We start from the raw sequence: 22601 nt of genomic DNA, 5'->3' as shown, positions 1-22601 counted from the left end.
CCCTGTTGAATCGTTATGTCGATTCTCTGAGCAAAAAATGCACCAACCCTCTTGTCACCAGTGTCATTTTTGTTCGTACTTACATTCTAATGTTACATTAAAAAAATCTCAAAATCATAATTATTTTAAACATAATTTTAAAAGTTTTTATTTAACTCGCAATGTATAATAAATACGACGCGTTGACGCAACGGTCACAGCACTGGTTTGTGTCTGACGTGCTGGCGGTTGCGTGTTCGATCCCGCACATGACAAACATTTGTATTGACCATACAGATGTTTGCCGTGGTCTGGGTGTTTGTGCAGTCTTTGTGGGTCTCCGCACCGTGCCTCGGAGAGCACGTTAAGCCGTCGGTCCTGGTTACATGTACACCTGATAGCGATCGTTACTCATAGTAGGGAATAGATGCACCAAACCGTATTGGAGCAGCGCGGTGGATTAAGCTCTGATGCTTCTCCTACATGTGGAAAGAGGCCTATGTCCGACAATGGCATATGACAGCCTGAAGCGTAGCGTGTGTAAGTATGTTTGTTAGAGTGGAATCTTATAACTCAATTTTAAAGCATATAATAGGTCTTTACCTATGAAATCGCTACATATGAGAATCATCAGCATCCACAATCGCCTTTAACTCGTCATTGTCAACCAACATTTTTGGCCGACCACGTGTTTCATTTCTTAAGTCAAAATTTCCAGAACGAAAGCGAGCAAACCAATAACGGGTGGTACGATCGTTAATAGTGTTTGCACCGTAAACGTCGTTGCTGTTGCTTGCCGCTTCTGCCGCCATGATACCACGACGGAACTCATACTCCATAATCACTCGAATTTTTAACATATCCATGATGACGAAAAATTTACAACTGCGATGTAAACAGAACGCTAACCATCAAACAAATGACTGACTATAAAAAAGAATTCTATATTTTTTAAATAAAAATAATTTGAAATTCGAGTTCTTACCGATTTTTTTTTTTTTTTTTTTTAGTTTTGAAATAGCCAGTACGATGAAACGGCAATTTTATAGGTAGAGTATAAATATAATTAAATGAAATGAAAGCCCAGCGATACCTAACTAAAAAGTAAAAAAATAGTAAAATTATTTAGCGTATTTAAAAAAAAGCTTCTTTTTATAAAGTTTATATTAAATAGAATAGGTACTTACTTATTCTGTTTTGAAAACCGATGTTCCAAATTTATTTGTCTCGAAATTCAGTTTATTTGACCTGGAATCACTATGACAAACAGTGTAATTCGTATATTTGTTACGTTATTTACACGTAAATTTTTATTTGACTCACGAATAGCAACACTTCAAGTTGACATGTATATAAGTAATATAATCACTATACATATTTATCTTTCTTTTTCTATAAAGACGTTGCATTTGTCCATTATCCATTTTTGTACTACTGTTAACATTTAACTATCGAAAAAGCTTGCTTCACCCACGTAAAAGCGAACACAATGATGTTTACTTACTGCAGACATTCCTTCTACAGTAAATAAACATTAAAATAAAAATAGGTAAAAAAACTTTTTAAGTTAAACGGTTTTATGTTAAACATACATTGCAATGTTTAAGATAAATGTACTAAAAACCAAAAAATAATAAAATAGATACAGTCGTGGGAATTATAAACATATGCATAGACTAGACTAAAATAAAACCGTGGGGCACGTCAATTGTCTACAATCGTTGATTAAAATGTTTGTTTTGTAATGTTACACTATAATTAGGCAGTTGTTCAACCGACAACGATGGACGTGTGATAAGTAGGGCTAGAATGTGGAAACAAGCTAGCAAGCTCGATTATAAGCGAGTTTTAGGGTTTCATAGTGGTGAGCGAGTAGTACTTTTATCATATGTTTTGTCGATTAAAGACAAACTACGAGCCGTGAAACGATTCCTCGCCAGCCAGCAGTGTGAATGTCCAACGATAAACTAGTTGAAACATCTCTTTTATTTACATGGAGTGTATAACTATTGGAATTTCCATGAGCAAGAAAATAGTAAGTAATTTCCTCACCTTCTGCGGGCCAACTGCCTATTTTAACGACGAATTAAACGATTCTTCTATCGCACATTAAGTCGATAATTTGTAGACAATTGACGTGCCTCACGGTTTTATTTTAGTCTAGTCTATGCATATGTTTATAATTCCCACGACTGTATCTATTTTATTATTTTTTGGTCTTTAGTACATTTATCTTAAACATTGCAATGTATGTTTAACATAAAACCGTTTAACTTAAAAAGTTTTTTTACCTATTTTTATTTTCTAGTTTTTAGTTTTTATTTCGCATTCTGTTTAATTCATTTAGTGCTTCATTATTGCAAGGCCCATCTTAAATATTGAGGTTGTATAGTGCACTGTATTCTTCTTGTCAAGCCCTTTTATTTGATACCCATATTGGTGGGATTGATAAAAAATTGTTATCAGACATTTGGTAGCGGCGGCCAGCTTAGATTTCAATTTTGCATAGTAAATTGTATTCTACTTGTTGAGACCTTTCAATTGATACCCATGTTGATGGGATTGATAAAACCTAAGTTATCCGCCATTTTGTAGAGGCCGCCATCTTGGATTTTAATTTTATATAGTACATTGATTATACTGGTTGAGCACTTTCATTTGATACCCATATTGATGGGATCGATAAAACCTACGTTATCCGCCATTTTGTAGCGGCCGCCATCTTGTATTTCAATTTTTTATAGTATATTGTATTCTGCTTGTTGAGCCCTTTCATTTGATACCCATATTGATGGGATTGATAAAAACCTACGTTATCCGCCATTTTGTAGCGGCCGCCATCTTGGATTTCAATTTTTTATAGTATATTGTATTCTGCTTGTTGAGCCCTTTCATTTGATACCCATATTGATGGGATTAATAAAACATAAATTATCCGCCATTTTGTAGCGGCGGCCATCTTGAATTTATAATGATAATGAATAAACATAATTATATTGTCACCAAAATCCAAAGTGTATACAAAATTTTAGATTAATCGGTTGACAGGAAGAGGGTGAAATTTGAATTACTAAATTTGACCCAAGAATAAATAATAATAAAAAATAAAACAAACGGGGTGAGCTAAATAAAACCGTTTAATAAGGTGCTTAGTGAAATAACGGCGTTTTTTTTTCGAATTAAATATCGTCTTTAAAATAGGGCAACATTCTTAAAACCCTCTTAAACATCAACAAAACTGATGCTCTCACCTCCAGTATCGTCAAAGCATTTCACAAGGCTACTGTAACATTTTTCTCGATCGATTCAGTAGTTAGAAACTTATATACATCTTGATGAAACGATAAATTTTTAGATATAACATCCATGTCGTTGACGCTTAATAATCGTAAGAGTCTCCAAAACTTCCACCACCACTTCTCCCTACCGCAGTCCACTGCTGGATATAGGCCTCCACAAGTTCGCGCCCGATATTATGGCGCGAACTCATGTGTTTTGCCCATAATCACCACGCTGGGCTGGCGGGTTGGTGACCGTAGGGCTGGCTTTGTCGCACCGAAGACGCTGCTGCCCGTCTTCGGCCTGTGTATTTCAAAGCCAGCAGTTGGATGGTTATCCCGCCATCGGTTGGCTTTTTAATTTCCAAGGTGGTAGTGGAACTGTGAATATTCTTTTCTACCGTAACCACACAGCAAAGCAGATTAGGCCTGTAAGATCCCAAAGCTGGTCAAAAGCTTGATTCTCGTTGCCGGATATATTCCCAGCAATATAATATATTTATAAGCAACGATTGCTATTAAGTATTTACGATAACGACGGGACCGACAACTTAACGTGCTCTCTGAGCCACGGTGGAGAGACCCACAAGGGCAGACAGCCAGACACCCAGACCGAAAACAAATATTTTACAAACACAAATATCTATCCCGAGTGGAAATCATACCTGACCATGCAGAATTTAGGCGCCTACACGGGACATGAACTACAACACCAGACGGTCGTCATAAAATGACTATCAATTTATGCAGTGAGTGTAACAAATGATAATTAACATACCTACAATTTGACATTCGCGCTAATTGGATACAAAAGCGGTACAACTATATCAATTAATATCATGAGCTTTAAGAAAAATGTCAGCCTTGTAGTTGGTAGCAATGGCCCTTTGCAGACACAACAGGATAAAGTTAGGGTCTCACAAGTCACACACATAAAACCAGGATGAAATTAAGTGTTGAGGTCCGCTGTCGAAGGTCCGAGATACGTTTTGATATTTTCGGACATAAGAGGAGAACGAACGCGTGAGAGACATGTATTGAGGTAGAGCCACGGTATGGAAGATCTTGCTCAAAATTTGGAGCAGCCTGACTGATGAAGTAAAGATTGAAATATTGCAGAGGATCACAGCTAAATGATATCGTTTTCAACTATTGTTGTATTGCCTAAGCTGCCAGGGAGTCGGAAATAACTATGCTCCCAGTGTTGCAGGCATCCATATTACCGCTTACCATCAACCAGACCATAATGCTTGTTTTCTCTTTGTAATTGGCTTTGCTTACTTCAATATTTAAAAAATTAAAAAACGAGTTTGCTTTAAGACAATACGACTGAAGTAAAACTTATTCAGTTACCCCTACAGTAATATACGAAACGTAATTCTCTCTTTCTATCTTCACTAACTTTCTCTTAACTTCCGTTCCCCTCAGCCGATGACAGTTTTCGTAACGCTCTCGTCACGCAATAACCAGCTTACTGCCCAAGTCAAGCATACGTAAAGAAGTTCTACTTCAATAATAAAGTTATTCGTATCATTACAGTAAATTTTGATAAGTATAACGTTATAACTTACATGAACAGCTAAAAGCTCCGTCATCACATCTCATCACACTCACCGTCACTAAGCGTAAGCATCACTGAGGGTCGGTGTCAGTTTTTAACCGACTTCAAAAAAAGGAGGAGGTTACTCAATTCGACCGTATATATTTTTTTTTCAACATAATTCCCGTCCCCTATATTTTTTACCACAGGTCTTATTCGTTTTTTTTTTCTATATCATCATTACAGCCTATACAGTCCACTGCTGGACATAGGCCTCCACAAGTTTACGCCAAAAACGTGAACTCATGTGTTTTGCCCATAGTCACCACGCTGGGCAGGCGGGTTGGTGACCGCAGTACTGGCTTTGTCGCACCGAAGACGCTGCTGCCCGTCTTCGGCCTGTGTATTTCAAAGCCAGCAGTTGGATGGTTATCCCGCCATCGGTCGGCTTTTTAAGTTCCAAGGTGGTTGTGGAACCTTGTTATCCCTTAGTCGGCTCTTACGACACCCACGGGAAGAGAGGGGGTGGCTAAATTCTTTAGTGCCGTAGCCACACAGCACATTTTTTTTCTATATATCGTTTCTTAATGAGTACCTAAGCTCCGTTTTTGGAGAGTACTTTATAACAGATGCTGAACCCAAAACTATTTTTTTTTAAATAAAACAAAATATTATACAAAATTTTCATTTAATTCACAAAACAACAACCAATTACAATCACAACAAATTTCACTTCTTCAAAGGATCTTTAATAGAAAGCAAAAATTGATAACGAAGATTATGTAACAACCAATTCAAAATATCAATACTGTAGTCAAAAATACATCAAAAAAGTGACAAACAACTTAGGGCCTGTTTCAGCAGTTGTGGATAACGCTATTTGACGGATGACGATACAAATATATATTATCACTATACAATATAATATTTTAGATTCTGTTATACGCCAGACAGCTTCGGCAACAGGTAAAACAGGTAAACAAAATGTGACGAAAAACACATAATACCAAAGTATGTTTAACAAATCTTTTGTGTAATATTAAAAATAATAGTTAACTGAAACAGATAATAATGATAATTTTCAATAAATACTTAATGACTTATTAAGATGTTGTTTTTTTTTGTGTAACTTTACTAGAAATTATAAAGAATACAGTGTTCGAAATTTTATTTACAATAAATTACATTTTGTGTGATATTTTAACGTTGTGAATACTTTTTTTTTTACAAAATGTTCAAAGTAAAAAATATGAAGAGTTCATAACTGGCAACATTATATTTATTAAAACGTTTTCTTTTTTTTCTGTTTTTAATATAGAACATACAATTTCAAGTTGAATATTTCCCTAATGTATGATATACACTAATTTTGTCAACTTTAATTTGTAAATTGTGTGTAATTTGTTTGTAACATATATTTTCAAAACAAAGAACAGTAAGAAAAAAGTATTTTTGAACTTCATTATCACTACCCTGACATACATACAAACATATTTACACATTACATAATATAAAAACAATCTTAATATTACATTATTTACATTAAAAGCGACATTTTGTTTGACAGACCGTATAAGAGAAATTTAGCTTAACAATATAATCTTGATTAATGATAATCTTGATTATATTGTTAGTCCTTACCTATCATTATAACGACGAGGTAAACGTTTTTGATCGTACCATTTAACTTACAGAAACTATTAATGCCGTATGAAATACTTATTTTTAGTGCATGAAAACATAATTACGTCGTTTATTAAGAAATTGATTTTCACTACTAAACTTGAAAACAAAGATTATATTGATTAAAATAAACAGCATCACTAAACAAAAGATATCCTCTGATTTTTCCTCCTTAATATGTGCACACTTCCGCTGCTACTTTATCATGTCCAGTACCCAAAGGTTATCTGGAAGAAATCGCTATTTAGCGATAAGTTCGAAATCACTATTTAGCGATAAGTTCGCCTTTTATATCATGTATTGCATCTTTCTTTATATGTGTCTGCATTTTGGTGTACATTAAGAATAAATAAATAAATAAGATATCACTCTTTAGCGATAAGATCGCCTTTGTACATCTTGTATTGTATCTTTCTTTATATGAGTCTTTATTTTGGAGCACATTAAGAATAAATAAATAAGATATCCATTAACGTTAACGCAAGTGAAACCAAGTCGACCAATTAGTACTGTTCAAACAATATACCGCTTTTAATATTATACTAATCCAGAACAATAGTATCAACAACGACTTGTTCGCTATGTCAGCTAGCGTGGTAAAGGCCTGATAATGCATCCTGTAAGGCTCTAAGACACGGTAGTGTTGAGGAATATCCACCCGCCTTCTCAGTTTCTGTCTCTGCTCTGAAATACGAATTAAAAGTTTAGATATTCTTACAATCGATAACCAGATATATCGACAAATGAATCTTAGAAATATTTTAATAGCAATTTTATTTGATTATATGACACATTTATCTTAGTACTTGTTTAGAAATAATGAACTAAATTATAGGGTGTGTTTACGGGCTGTAAGTAGACATTAACTATATAACATATAATCTACATTAGTTGATTTTTATAATATAAATTTACTGGATAAAAATAAATATAATTATGTGAGACGTCTGCATGTAAATTTAAGTTTTAATTCTAGGAAGTCTTTGATGGTATTATTGGAAAATAGTTTACTGTCAATAAAAATTTGATTGAATTTTTTTACGATTTTTTAATTGTTTTTTTTTTCATTGAAATTAAAAATTAAATAAATTAATATTGATTATAAACACTAAGTTTACACCGACTTTATACATAGGTGTTGCTTAATTTACAAGAAAGTCTTAAGCTATATTATGTTACTATGAGCTTTACAGCTTTCATTAGTGGAGCAGTCTTCATCTATTCTGGAAAAAAATTACTTACCTAACATGTCGCAGATATCCATTATTTACAATCTCCTGTACAGACGGTGGGTCGGGACCCACTCTGTCAGGTATAGCTTGTGGTTCATATTTATATAGAGGACCTTCCTCAATAAGCGGTATTTGTTTTTGTCCTGAACCTCTAGTAAACTTTACGCCTGTTGAAAACTGAGTCACCTGTAAAGAAATATAAAATATTTTTAGTAATTATTTTAGTAAAAATTATTATATATGTAATATGTATGACATAAATTTATTTTACAATTAATAATACAGGTTTACAGTACAAAATAATAATTACTTATTATAATTAATAATTCGCTTCAGCCTGCAATATCCCACTGCGGGGCAACGGCCTCTTTCCCTATGTAGGAGAAGGATTAGAACTTAATCCAAAAGATTATACCTAATTATTTATTTTTCCATACTATCAATATGCATAGTATAAAAAATGTCAGTCATTGTTTTCTTTGTTACTTTGTTAATATTGCATAGTATATTTTAGAAATAAAGTAGTGATTTAAATTGAAATTATATGTATAATAAAATTTTATTATATAATATTATTTATTTATTATATTATATTAGGAGTATCTATGATATCAGGTTTATTACCTTTTTTGCACTACTTGTACAGATAAGGTCGCCTTTAGCAACTTCCTATAATTATAATAATAACTTGTAAAACTGTTGTGAAGTACAAAAAGAAATATAATACATACTTTGGGTACGACCGGCACGACTTCCTCCTTCTTGTTAGCGACAGTCTGAGCAAACGTATTTAGTATCTCTTTAGCATCACCATCAGCAAACATAAGCTCATCAATCAGAGCCTCTTTTTCTCTAATCTTCTGTTTCTTTGCCTCTTCTTCTACTTTCAACATCTCTGCTTTACGAAGTTCCTCCATTTGTTTTTCTATTTCTAATATCTCTTCTAGTTCTAACTCTTCTCTTCCTGAAATATAGAATAATACTATATTATTGTTATGAGAATAAATTCAAACAAACAAACTAAAATAATTATTGTAAAACTCATGAAAAGAATTCAAATTTAATTTTAAGTTTTAAAGGGCTCTGTTCTCGTTGATAAGTGAAGATATTCTACTTAGCATTTCTATATAGAGTTTACTCATAAATAGAGTTTATACACATATATCCTACTGCAGTGTAAGAATATATTGACTGTTATTTTTTGTTGCATCATAATTACCTATTTTTGCCTTATTCTTCATTATAATTTCTTTATTGTCTTTTTTATACTGTTCAATTTTTTTATTTGTGCCTACAACATCTATATTATTTACTAAATTAAATATTATAGTTTCAATTTCCTCTAAATAATCGTTGTACTCTCTCAGTGTAGCGAAATCTTCCTCTTTCTTATTGAAATCTTTCAAAACTCGTTTCCTTATATCTATTTCTTTTTCTACCGTGGCATCTTCGAATAACTGCACGCGGAAGTTACTCCGCCGTAAAGGAACCTTACATTCTGGGCACGAACCAGAACCTTAAAAACAACAACATATCTTTGTAATTTCATATTATACATGATTTTAAAATATATTTGTATTAAATTTAAAGGTAAATGATAGATACAAATATTTCAAATTCGTTAAAATATAAATTATATTTAATATAAAAATCACCTTTCAGAAACAATAAATCAACACAGCTTTCGCATAAAGCATGGCCACATACGTTTACCATCAATTTCAATGATGGATTTCTGTATTTAGTAGTTTTACAACGTGGACAACCTTGATCCTCCATGATTATGATTAAATATTGTCCGTGGGTTTAGTTGAATAAGTTGAATTTTATTCTTTTTGTCATATCCTAACAATTTTGACAAAATAGCGGTTTAATTTGGGTTGACAATCTACAAAAAAACTTATGAAGTTTGACAGTTTGACACTGTCGAATTGACATTTGACAACCATTTTTCTTATAATCTTGACGACCGCCCTAAATGCTAGTCTTTTGTAACATTTTTATTACAACTCTGTTAAACAACCAAAAATGTCATACCTAGTTTTCGAATTACAGCACTAAAGCGCCTTGTGAAATGTGGTCCCAATAGCAATTGGACGGATACTACCGTCATTTTTGTTAAAGGCACATAGTCTTGCACCGTAAGTATGAGACAAAAAAGATGAAGATACCTTGCCAGGTGACATGAAATTACAATTTTTTTTACTATTTTACAAAATTGTTACGTCATTCAAGAGAGCCCTGCCAGCGTCACCAGCTGAGACACCGCCGTCTATGCCGCTAGCAGAGCCACTTGTAAACGACATAATTGCAGCATAGATAACCTGTAAAACTTAGTGCAGCATAGCTAACTGGTAACCTGTAAAACATTATTGAAAATAGTTGGAATTGGGAGCAAGGACGCCGGATTCGGTAAGGGGTTTAACTGAGGTAGGGCACAGCAGGAATTTCCTGCTCAAAATATGGAGCAGCCCGACTGGGGTAGTACCTCGACCTTACAGAAGATCACAGCAAAATAATACTGTTTTCAAGCAGTATTGTGTTCCTGTTGGTGAGTAAGGTGACCAGAGCTCCTGGGGGGATTGGGGGTTGGGTCGGCAACGCGCTTGCGATGCTTCTGGAGTTGCAGGCGTCTATAAGCTACGGTAATCGCTTACCATCAGGTGAGCCGTACGCTTGTTTGCCGACCTAGGCCTAGACCTACTTTTCGCGTAAGGCTTCTAGCGTTTTGTTATCAAAAGGTGCGAGGGTATCACTAGAGAAAAGAATGCGAGCTGCATTCTTAAGATCTCTATCCATTGCTTTATTTTCAATAATTTTACTAGAATCAGAATATAAAGGTCATGGGTTTTTAGGAATGATAATCGGAATGTCCAACAAGCTGTTCTGTTTTTATTTGGTTGATAAAGAATCATTTTTGGTTTTATCAACATGTAAAAATTTGTAGGAAAACAAAAAAAGGTTTTGCCAGGCTGAATCAGTGTCCGAAATACATTTTTTAATCACAGATGATAGAGATCTAGCTAGAGACATCCTCGCTCCTCTAGGAACTCGTTTAACAAGCGGGATATTTTAGTGACATTTCAAAACAAATTTTTCAAATGGAACCGAATTATTATCACTGGTTACGGTTGATGAAGTATCGGTTAAAATAAGATCGCTGTGGCACCGGGTGTTGTGAATTTTTAAACCTTTGCGGCCTCTAAACAACCTTCCGTTAGTGCATTCGGACAAGTGTTAATCTGTCAAAAATGATAATCTTATCTTATCTTATACATATTAAAATTCTCGTATCACAATATTAGTTAAAATACTCCTCCAAAACGGCTGGACCGATTTTTATGAAATTTTGTGTGCATATTGGGTAGGTCTGAGAATCGGCTAACATCTTTTTTTCTTCTTACCCCTAAGTTATAAGGGGGTAGGGGATTAAGAGGATATACGGAATATATCTTTAAGACCTTGGATTGGGGGAACGATGCATCAACATCATCAACGGCGAATACATCTCTCACCTTCGTTTCACCGACAATATCGTCATCTTTGCGGAGACGTTGGATGGCCAAATGCTGGTCGGCCTAAACGAGTCCTCCCGACGGGTCGGTCTCGGTATGAACTTGGACAAAACAAAAGTTATGTCAACCAAGTCATACCGAGACCGGTATCGGTCAATAGTACCCTTCTCGAAGTTGTTAGGATAATGTTGGATTTGGTTGGCCTGAGCGGTGTTTGGCAGGCTTCGTCGAGTTCACTTTGAAGATCTCGCAATGCTGAAGACAAAAGTCTTCGAATAATGCGTCCTGCCTGTGTAACATACGAAGTTGAAAAGTGGACACTGACGAAGGGACTGGTCCACAACTTTAAAGTCGCTCAGCGTGCAATGGAACTGGCTATACTTAGTGTTTCTCTCAAAGATAGAATTAAAAATGAGATTAATCGCGAGATAATGGAAGTAACCGACATAGCCCACGGAATTAGCAAGTTGAAGTGGCAGTAGGCTGGTCATCTGTGTCGCAGACCGATGGCCGTTGGGGCAGACGTATCTGAGTGGAGACCTCATCTTGGCAAACGCAGTGTAGAACGGCCTCCGGCCCGCTGGGCCGATGATCTACGCCCGGGATATTTGGTGCGAACTTGGGGAGGCCTATGTCCAGCAGTGGACCGCAATAGGCTAAACTGATATAAGTTATAAGGGAGAGCGGATTAAGGGTGTTAATAACATATATAGCAAAACAACGTTTGCGGGGTCAACTAGTATATATTATATATAATTTATAGAGAGATGGGTACGAGTTAAAAAATGGCAACTAAATTCAGTGATGCCAAATTGGGGGATTTTCCTCTAAATTTAAGGATATTTTGAAAATAGCAGGAAAGAGGGATTTTGAGGGATAAATTTTTTGGGAATTTTTTGGATATTTTAATATAAAAACTAATAAAAATTTACAATCCCTCAATTATTAATAATTAAATATGTGATTTTATATGATTAAAATGAAGTTTAAGAAAGTATCAAAATATTTTATTTTCTTTTTTAAAACCCTTGGAAAAATAAAAACTAATAAAAAAAATAATCTGAGTGATTTTTAAATTATTTCAATATTTAGGTATAGGGAGTTTTGTTTTAAATTTAGGGACTTTTGTTAAAAGATTTAGGGAAAAGTTTTTGCAAGAGTTGGGAGTACTGACTAAATGGTAAAACTAGCAACTAATAAGATGTTTCTTGTTTGTTGATTTGTACCAATCAAAACTAAGTTTAATATTCTTCATCAATGTTAACGGCCAATAGTTAAACTCATGTTAAACTATCAATATTTTACTTGACATAAGATCAGAAAAATAAAGAAGCGAATGTTGTTGTTGAATGTCGATGTTATTTACAATAAGAAAAAAATACATGTCTGTAGTATCATTTTATTTTTGAATTTCTCTTTCACGTAGTTAAATATGAATTTAGCTATTAGGACAGTTTTGACAAGTCGGTCGTTTAGGTTATGTGATAGGATTTCACATAAATATTTACAAACTCCAGTAGTTACGAAATGTCCTATTATACAACAACGAAATTACTGCGAGGACCGTTCGGAGGCAAGAAGGCTACCGCAGTTAATGGAATTCCCACCGATAGTGTGGCCTTCTTTTATAAAGTTTATAAAGAACTGGATGTACGCTAATTTCATAATCAGACCCTACTTTGAATCGGAATTCAATTTACACGACTTCATTGAGGCCTCTAAACATGCTGTACAGGTTTGTGTACCTTTTAGGTTTAAAAAAATTGCTAATAGCAAAAAAAATTTTTTTTTGTTGTGTGGTTACGACATTAAGAATAAAGCTACCCCCTCGCGGCGGCTCGCTGGTGAATAAGGGATAACACAGTTCCACCTTGGAACTTTGAAAGCCGACCGCTGGCGGTATTACCATCCAACTACTGGCTTTTAAATACACAGGCCGATGATGGGCAGACATGATCAAATGCATAGTTTACGATTCTATAAAGGACATACAACATTCATTTTTATATATATATAAACCCCACTAGGTTTACATGTACAAAGAAAAACTAATAATAATAACGATTTAACAAAAATTAAACAAATGTATGATATACCTGCTATATAAACAAGTATTTTAATAAGAAAATTTGTTTTCAGGTAGTTTCAGAAAGTCTCCAATCAAGTAACTTTAAGGCACTCGAAGGACTTGTTGAGAAAGAGGCAATTGCAACTTTAAAAGAGGCTGTTTCTAAACTATCTGTTGGTCAAAGGCAGATGTTAGCAATAAATAAGGAAGACATTTTCTATGCTTTCCCTTACCAGGTCTGAATTAACATTGTGTTTATTATGTTAAAGTGATTGCTAATAGTGGTAAATAGTTTCTAAGTTAGTATAACTTTTAAGAAAATTTATCAAAATGACAGACATTACCTTAAATCTTACCTCTATAATTATTTATCAATATATTTTTAGCCACATGCATGTCATTCTTTTGATGTAAAATGTTTACTAAAAGTGATCAACGATGTCTCTTTTAGGTAACATGAAGTAATGTTTTTCAAGGATTTTTGAAAATATTTGTTAACTAATTAGGAAATTATATTGAATCTTACTTAATAAATCACACCAGAACAAATAAATGGTTCTGAATAAAATAGGCACCTGTTTATAAAACTTATAGTAAAAAATACAAGTCTGCTTTTTAACTGGAAAAATGTACACTTACCATCATTTAAAAAAAAAGAAAACACCAATAAGTAAAATTCACACTACCTTAAATCTTGTCTGATTAAAGATAAATTAGTACTTGTTATTATAGTTATATTTAAAATTACAGGTAGGAGTAATATTTGACGATGCTGATAAACGTTGGGTTGAAATAACCATGTGTTATCATGTTCTGAAAGGAATGAAACAAATGCAAGAAACTGGGGACTTGCCACCAATCTCATTAGGGTATGTTTCTTATGTCTATTACATATTTTAAAAATTTATTTTGTAGGTAATAATTTTGCTTCAAGTTGTGTAAAGAACACTGTTGCACATATTAATTATAAGTTATAACAATTATTATATGCACTTAAAACATTGTTACATTATTTTATTACTTTTTTTTAAATTTAAATACTTAATATTCAATTTAATCCTTATTTCCTAAGTCAACTCATAAATTGAAAACTTTTGAACCTATTTTACTTATTTACATTTTTCTTTGAAGTTTTCAAATATTTTATAGGCAGATCTTTATTTTAAAGCAAAATTGGAAAAACTGTGCTAAAAAATGGGAAGACATTAAAAACTTGCAATTATTTAAAAATCATCTTACAGTCAGTCAGCTTGTCTATAAATATACTTTTATCAATATCTTCTACAATCATTATATCTTTTATGTTTGATAAGGAGAATCAGTAAATAAAATTCAAAAATATTACTGTCAAGTTAAGTAATAATAATGTGTATTTATTAATTAAATTTATTATTTTAGTGTACAACCAGAGTATCAAGAAAAGATATTTATTCTTAACTACAGATTTATCAGAGAATTTACCAAAGGAGTTGAAGATAGTTGGTGGGTCAATATCGTAAACCACTTCCAGCCTCACACACTTAAGAAATCATTTTAAACAAATCTTTTTAGTATATAGGAGAAAAGCTTAAAACGAAATTAAAAGATATAGTTGTTTATATACATCTGTATTTATTTATCACATTATTAAGCGTCATGGTTTTTTTTAGAATAATTTTAACTTTAATAGTATTTTTTTTTTAATTTTATTGCTTTAAATCTACTTCTTAAAACACAGCACAGTTTTCTTTATAATCTTGTAAAACTTCTCTCATCTTAGTGAGAAGCTCCTTTGTGTCACCTGAAATATTATAATAATTTAATCACATCTGAATCTATTTATACATATATACCCTTTCAAACGTAAAAAAAGTTTAAAAATAGCTACTTTTTTGTTTCTCAAATATAAATTATTTTATATAATTTGTCTTATTTTCTCAATAATACAGTACCTTTAACTGGATCATACAAGGATCTTTTAGCTACTCCACATTGAACTTTGATAGGCCTTTGTTTTTTTATTGAATTTTCAACATCTGTAATAATAATTTATTATTTGACAACTGTAAACAAATTATATCACTATCTATCTAAGGATCGTCCATTAATAACGTAAGGTTCGAAAGGAGGCAGAGTTCGGAAAAAATCACAAAATACCACAAGGAGGGAGAAGGGGTTGTAATGAGATGTCACGTGTATTACTTATTCGTTAAATACGCGATTTCTAAACCAAAAGATAATAAAACAACCAACAAAAACCTTGGAAGCAGTGTTGTATTCCTGTGGTAAGGTGATCAGAGCTCCTGCGTCTATAAACTACGGTAATCGCTTAATATCAGGAAACTGTACGCTTGTTTGCTGACCTAAAAAGATGGTACCTGTTTTTAAAGATAATATTAACTTCAATATACTTTGCACAAAAAATACGTGAGTTTTGAGTATGAGGTAAGGGGTAGTCTAAAACCTCTACATATCAAGCAACCTGGGAGGAAAGGAAAACATCACGTAATTAATGGACAACCCCTAATTATTTATCAAATACCTACCTGCGTGAACTTTATCTAATAACGTACTTATATCAAAGTTATCTACTAATCTCGTACACAAAGCATTAACATATTGACTACTTCCAGGAACTATTTTCTCCGTATCACCTGTTTTTAATTCATATGTAAGAATATTATCAATTGTTGTTGTACATTCAATTTGTAAAACCTCGTATGCCGCTTGTGAAGACTGTGTAGAGTAACTTATAAAAAGATTATTATGTATCGAGTAACTTTCTAAGTCAGCCATTGATGAGTATAGTTTTGGATTAGTACTCCTGAAAAATCAGACAATAACTATAAATGTATGGTTTATTTGTAACTGGCAGCCTTGATTGAAGAATGGAGTCATGATTTCATAATATTAAGACAAATAATATTTTATATAATAAAAAGGACAATTTAGAAATATTTACAGATGTTATAAAATATAATTTTATTTGCTGTGAGTTTTATTTAAAAATGAACATGTATGTTTGATATATATATATAATATAAAAGGAAAATATGCATTTTATTAGTCACAACTTGAAAACTATTTACATATTCCACTTCAGCCTGTAATATCCCACTACTGGGCATAGGCCTCTTTCCCCATGTAGGAGAAGGATCGGAGCTTAATCCACCACACTGCTCCAATGCGGGTTACCTATTTCAGTCATCTTTTTTTAAGATGCAAATAAATAATTGGCAATTTAAATATAATTATTTAAACTTAATAAAAAGTTTTCAGGACAGGACAAGACACTGGGTTACTTTGTTTTGTATATTAACCCTTAAGCAGGCCACGGACGTATGCGTCCCACATAGATTTTTCGATGCTGTAGCCAGGTTTTGGTAATGAAGAGCCCACAATCTGTCAAAATTTAATCGTAAATACATACTCTATGGTTTCGAATTTGCAAACTCTGTGTATCCGAACGTATGTGACACTGACAGTCATTCGAGTTTCGTCGGTCCGTTAAAGAGGTGTTTTTGAGTGACTGTGGTAGTTTTATTCAGATTATGGCGAAACAAAGAAAGGTAAGTCGTGCAATTTTTTGATATGTTAGAGATTTTGAGTTTTCCTAGCAGGATTTGCATTATTTCTAGTCGATTTCTTGCCAAATTGTCTAAAACAAGGCAAATAATAATGTGGGGAACATGTGACCAAAGCCTGTTGAGTCGAACTTATTTGTGGGAGCTATATATCCTTTGCCTGTTCAAATCACCCATTTTTTTTATACTAGCCTTTGCACCCGACGTTTCTTGTGTTTTTTTAAAAATATAATTTTTTTACTGAAAACTACGCATCATTTCGATTACACACAAATTTATTATGATTATGTTATACACAAATTATACTAAATTCGGGATTCTATTGCAAAATCTATTCAAATTATTATCTAGAAATTAATACCTTTATTTATTTTTCCAACAGCGACTGCAACCGCTTAGAGATAAACAAATAGAAGATATTCTGGAAGACTGGGACTCATCATCAGAAGAAGATGAAGAACTTGCAGCTTTAGACTATGTACCCAAATCAATGGATATGTTGTTGGATGACATGCAGGGTATGTCATCCTCCGAATTGTTACATATATTAAAAGGTATTGATGAAGAGATGCCGCCGCCTTTACCTGCTCGTTCACAGTCCCCTGCTTCTTCTGCCGCCGATGAAGAGATGCCGCTGCCGTTACATTCTCCTCACGCCAGTGCTTCTGCCGCTGAAAGAGAGATGCCGCCGCATTTACCTGCTCCTTATCAAAACCGTGCTTCTGCTGCCGATGACGAGATACCGCCGGCTTTACCTGCTCCTTCACAAATCCCTGTTTCTGCCGCCGATAGAGAGATGCCGCTGCTGTTACCTTCTTCTCAAGCCCGGGCTTCTGCCGCTGATAGAGAGATGCCGCTGCCTTTACCTGCATCTTCTCAAGATGTTGCTGAATTTCCAACATATTCTCAGTTACAATCCCGAAATAGAATATGGACCACCAATGTAGAAAATTGGGTAGAACCTCAGTTCAGCGAAGGTTTAGCACCAACAAAAGAATATGATCATAGAAGTACTCCTATTCAATATTTCAATAATATTTTTCCACAAGAACTTTTTGAAATTATTGTATTAAATACGAATAAATATGCTGCAGTAAAACAGAGCAAGTTTTGGAGAGACACAAACGTTAATGAAGTTAAAGCATTTCTTGCTGTAATAATTCTTATGGGTCTAAACCCTTTGCCAGATATTGAACTATATTGGAGTTCTGATCCATTTTACAACAACGGTGAAATTAGTAGTACCATGACTTGCAAAAGATTTAAGAAACTTCTGGAGAACATACATGCATGTGATATTACAACCCATTTACCCCGTGATCACATAGATCACGATAGACTCCAAAAAATAAGACCTATGCTGACCATACTAAACAGAACGTTCCAGGAGAACGCAACCAATTCACAAAGCCAGTCTATAGACGAAAGTATGATCAAATTCAAGGGACGTGACAGCAAAAAGCAATATATGCCGAATAAGCCCATAAAACGGGGCTTCAAAGCATGGTGCCGTTGTGACTCAGAAACTGGGTATCTATATCAAACCGATATATACGTAGGAAAAGATAATGAACCCACCGAAGAAGGGCTGGGTTACAGAGTCATAAACAAATTAAGTCAAGGGCTACCAAGAAATACACTACTGGTTTTTGACAATTTTTTTTCATCCGTAGCTCTCATGGAATGCCTTTATAATAGAGGACTTTTTGCAATTGCAACTGTTCGAATGCAACGAAAAGGTCTTCCCAAAGATTTGGCTGTTCAAAAACCTCGAACTCCGGAAGAGCGACAAAAGATCAAAGAAAATAAACTCGCACCAGGTGAATTTACTTTCCGCGTTTGCCCTCCTTCAGCGGTTATAAAATGGAAAGACACAAAAGATGTTTACGTAATTACCACTGCAGTAGATCCTAGAAGAATTGAAGTAATCCAAAGAACCCAAAAGGACGGGCGAAAAAAGGACATGTACTGCCCATCTGCTATTGCCGAATACACGAGATACATGGGTGGAGTAGATCATTTTGATCACTTCCGAAGCTCGTATAGCATTGGTCGAAGGTCTAATAAATCTTGGTTTAGGATGTTCTGGTTTTTGTTCGAGAGCGCTGTGATTAATTCATATATTTTGTATAAACACAAGAATGAAACCCGACAAAACATACACAGGGATTTTAGATTGCGTTTGGCGAGAAGTCTGAAATCTGCTCATCTGTCACTAAAAAAACAAGATCCAGTGCTGTTCAAAAATAAAAAAGGCGGAGTTTTTGGCGTGCCTGACGAGATAAGGTTGAGTCGGCAAGGACAACATTTTTTAAAATTGTCGACCTTCAAACGTTGCAGATTCTGCAGTACACGCAACCAAGAAAAACGTTCAAAATACGTATGCGAAATTTGTAATGTTGCATTATGCGTTGATCCATGTATGAAATCGTTCCACCAATCTCATTCTGGGGATTAAAACTATTTCATAATAAATAACATTAATAATAAATAAGTGATTCATAATAAAAATAATTTGTTTTACTTACCACAAAATAACCTCTACCTGAATTTAAAAAAATAAATATAATTGTTTTTAAAACAAATTATTTATTAATTTTCAAATAAATAATTAAATAATAGCAATTACAATTTAAAATAATAATGATCTAGTAATCAAACACTAAAATTATGAACACACAAACATTCGACATTTATATATAGTTATCACACATAAAGGGTAGTCTCTACCCAGGCAATGGGATTATGTTTTCCCACATTTTTTTTCAGGACTTTCAGTGTTTTTTTTCAGAGTGTATTGATAAGGAATCATACAGGCCGCTATTCAAAGCCTAAATCCATATATAACACTTTATTTCTTACAGCAGTTCTTCGGGGCCTGTTTAAGGGTTAAAAAAGTAAATAGGCCCCACTATTATAATAACTGGTTTTGTTATATAATTTTTCCTAAATTACTAACCTATCTAAATTAATTCTGCACATATCCATGATAAGTATGCAAGTTTCTGGTTTACATTTTTCCACTTCACGTAACAACCAGTTCTCAGTGATACAATGACTAAAGTCGATATTTTCCATCGGACAATCTATGCTAAGAATACATTTTGTGTTGCATAATTCACAGCCATGACCAGCATAAAATACAAAACCTGCAAAAAAATTATAATAATTGTATTTTTTTTATTTTTATAAAAGGTCTTTTTAATTTTATTATACAATTATACATATTATATATATTATTACCTATAGTATAAAAAAAGAAGTGGACAAAGTTATATTTTGTGTAATTTTGAAATTATTTTTATAAGAACAATTTTTTTTTTTATTTATGCTTCTATTTTAAAATTATATTATTAATCCAGTTATATATTTGTGTACCATTATAAACTTACAAAACATCAAAAATATACTACTTACAATAAGAGTCCCCAGGTATTGCTTGAAATATGTTCTGTAAAATATCCTTCAAATCACCAACTTTTGTATTTTTTACAGTAACTGTGATAAAACCCAGATTTCTTAAATTACATGCTAACGAATCACAGTCTATAGATGGAGTGGTTAGTTTGGATAAATGTTCATATTTTTCATTTGCAATGAGTACAGCGACCTTTGAAAAGGGTTGGTAATACGTAATTATAGTTTTTGTATTGAATGCAGTATGGATAAGGGTTCTATACTGTTGTAATGAGCAGCCACGACGATCTAGATGTTTGATCAACGTTTCACCTGGCTTTTTACTATCATTGAATGATATTCTGAAGAAAAAAAAAAAAACATAATGAAATGTAATATTTTCTAAGAAAATTATCCAAATCCAATAAATAAATGTGTCACCAACTTTAAATCTGCTAACTTGGCTATGAGTTCACATTTTTCTGCACTTAACGTCAAAACATATTTGTATTCTTTGTAAGGCAGATTTTGTAATAGAGACATTATAATAATGTTTATTTGTTTGGTCTACATTAATAATATAATTGTTGCTTGACTTGTTAACTTTTGGTTCTGTTAGTAAAGAATCACTGGTTTGATGATGACTACAAGAGATTTCAGTTTACTGTTTTCAAAATCATGCAAACTTTCAATAAATTCGAGATGACCTAAAACAAAACAAACATTTAAAATACTTGTATTTAGTAATATAAACAACGCAGTACCTACCACACTCGCATATCCTGGGAATCACGTGATTCAAGATGCATTTGTAAAACAATATTAATACAAATTAAACTAGGTAAAACGAATACTTGGTTGACATTTAGAATGCGTCCCTCCACACCTCCAGCTTCTAAAGAACACTCTAGGTGTATGGCAAACAAGATTATGTGGAGTCGGGGAAATCTGATTCCATGCTGTGACCATTTTGAGGCATAAGTCAATGTGTATTAGATTCCTCCTAAATAAAAATAAAGCCTCCACAAGTTCACGCCAAAAATGGCGTGAACTCATGTGTGTTGCCCATAGTCATCACGCTGGGAAGGCGGGTTGGTGACCGCAGGGCTGGCTTTGTCGCACCGAAGACACTGCTGCCCGTTTTCGGCTTGTGTATTTCAAAGCCAGCAGTTGGATGGTTATCCCGCCATCGTTCGGCTTTTTAAGTTCCATGGTGGTAGTGGAACCGGGAAAAAGGGGTGGCTATATTCTGTACTACCGTAACCACACAGTATACTAAAAAAACTAAATAAACTCTGATAAAATTTGCTATTTGATTTCATTTACCTATTTCCCGCATATATTATACAAGACCGTGATTTACATATTATTTGACACATTACAAGTTTGACATCACATCAGACTAGGCATGACGATCTGAAATCGATTAATCGAAGAATCGATTCCTCGGTCCAAATAAACCGATTTTTAAATCGATGTTGCACTGAATCGATTTTTTCTGTTTTGGTAAAAACCATAAAATTATTTACAATTAGCTGAATGTCCTCGTAATATTACGGTGTTGCCAGTTAAAGGGTTAATTACTCAAAAACTCGCGAATTAGTATTCCTTGTATCAACTTGCTCTGTTCATTCACTATCTACTTTTCATATTTTCTCTTTCTATTTGCTATCACTCATATCTTTCTCTATACACCCTCATCTTTTATGACAATTTACTCTCCAAAACAAAATTATTGAACCAATGATTGATTTCAGTCGGCAGAGCCTTAAACCCTTTCATTGCTTCCTTTATATCTTCAACCGGGACCGCTAAAATAAATGACTTATTTTCTTTCTGTACCCGACCGATTGTTGTATCAGTATTGTATAATGGAGTCGGTGCTTTTTACTGGCATTAATATTTCTATTTCTTGTAAATGTTCGAATGCTTTGAATATAACCGGCCTCAGTACTGTTTGGTTTGATGTGTTTGTGTTCAAGAATTTTGTATATCTGTAGATGAAGAAAAGAAATAAAGTAACCTCAAATAGTGTTTGTTATGTATTCCTGTGGTGAGTAAGGCCGGCAACAACCTTGTAATCCTAATGTTGCAATCTTTGAGGCATAAGCAACAGTCGCTCGACCGATCCGCATATTGTATAAAAGCGAGTAGCCTGTGTTGATAAACTAATCCAAAACAACACGAGTCACGACCGATAACATTTGTAATTTTTAAGTTTAAAAAAGGTTTAAAAGAAATATACAGTAATAATGTGATTAAAAAATACTTACATATGAAAGGTAACACTATCTTTATTATTATTTATATTTAAATATTAGTAGGTTTCCGCTAGATATTTCCCAGT

General features: G+C 33.5%; 3 protein-coding genes across 3 annotated transcripts; 1 reads left to right on the top strand and 2 right to left on the bottom strand.

The window, feature by feature from the left end:
- Positions 1 to 7064: 7064 nt before the first annotated feature.
- Positions 7065 to 9631, bottom strand: LOC123664464 (CDK-activating kinase assembly factor MAT1). Its single transcript, XM_045599005.1, has 5 exons — positions 9368 to 9631; positions 8932 to 9228; positions 8444 to 8676; positions 7723 to 7898; positions 7065 to 7164 (listed from the first exon to the last, which is right to left on the bottom strand). Exons 1-5 carry the CDS (start codon positions 9489 to 9491, stop codon positions 7065 to 7067), a joined length of 930 nt encoding a protein of 309 aa, XP_045454961.1. The 5' UTR covers positions 9492 to 9631.
- Positions 9632 to 12454: 2823 nt separating this feature from the next.
- LOC123664465 lies at positions 12455 to 14895 on the top strand. The gene is made up of 4 exons (XM_045599006.1): positions 12455 to 12962; positions 13367 to 13531; positions 14046 to 14164; positions 14694 to 14895. Exons 1-4 carry the CDS (start codon positions 12660 to 12662, stop codon positions 14830 to 14832), a joined length of 726 nt encoding a protein of 241 aa, XP_045454962.1. The 5' UTR covers positions 12455 to 12659; the 3' UTR covers positions 14833 to 14895.
- LOC123664463 lies at positions 14666 to 20836 on the bottom strand. The gene is made up of 6 exons (XM_045599004.1): positions 20700 to 20836; positions 20276 to 20616; positions 19818 to 20007; positions 15821 to 16098; positions 15227 to 15310; positions 14666 to 15075 (listed from the first exon to the last, which is right to left on the bottom strand). Exons 1-6 carry the CDS (start codon positions 20795 to 20797, stop codon positions 15002 to 15004), a joined length of 1065 nt encoding a protein of 354 aa, XP_045454960.1. The 5' UTR covers positions 20798 to 20836; the 3' UTR covers positions 14666 to 15001.
- Positions 20837 to 22601: the final 1765 nt, after the last annotated feature.

The sequence above is a fragment of the Melitaea cinxia genome, chromosome 22 (genome assembly GCF_905220565.1).
Source record: "Melitaea cinxia chromosome 22, ilMelCinx1.1, whole genome shotgun sequence".
Classification (NCBI taxonomy): domain Eukaryota; kingdom Metazoa; phylum Arthropoda; class Insecta; order Lepidoptera; family Nymphalidae; genus Melitaea; species Melitaea cinxia.
Note: the sequence above shows the minus strand (reverse complement) of the source record. Positions and strands in the feature narration are given on the sequence as shown.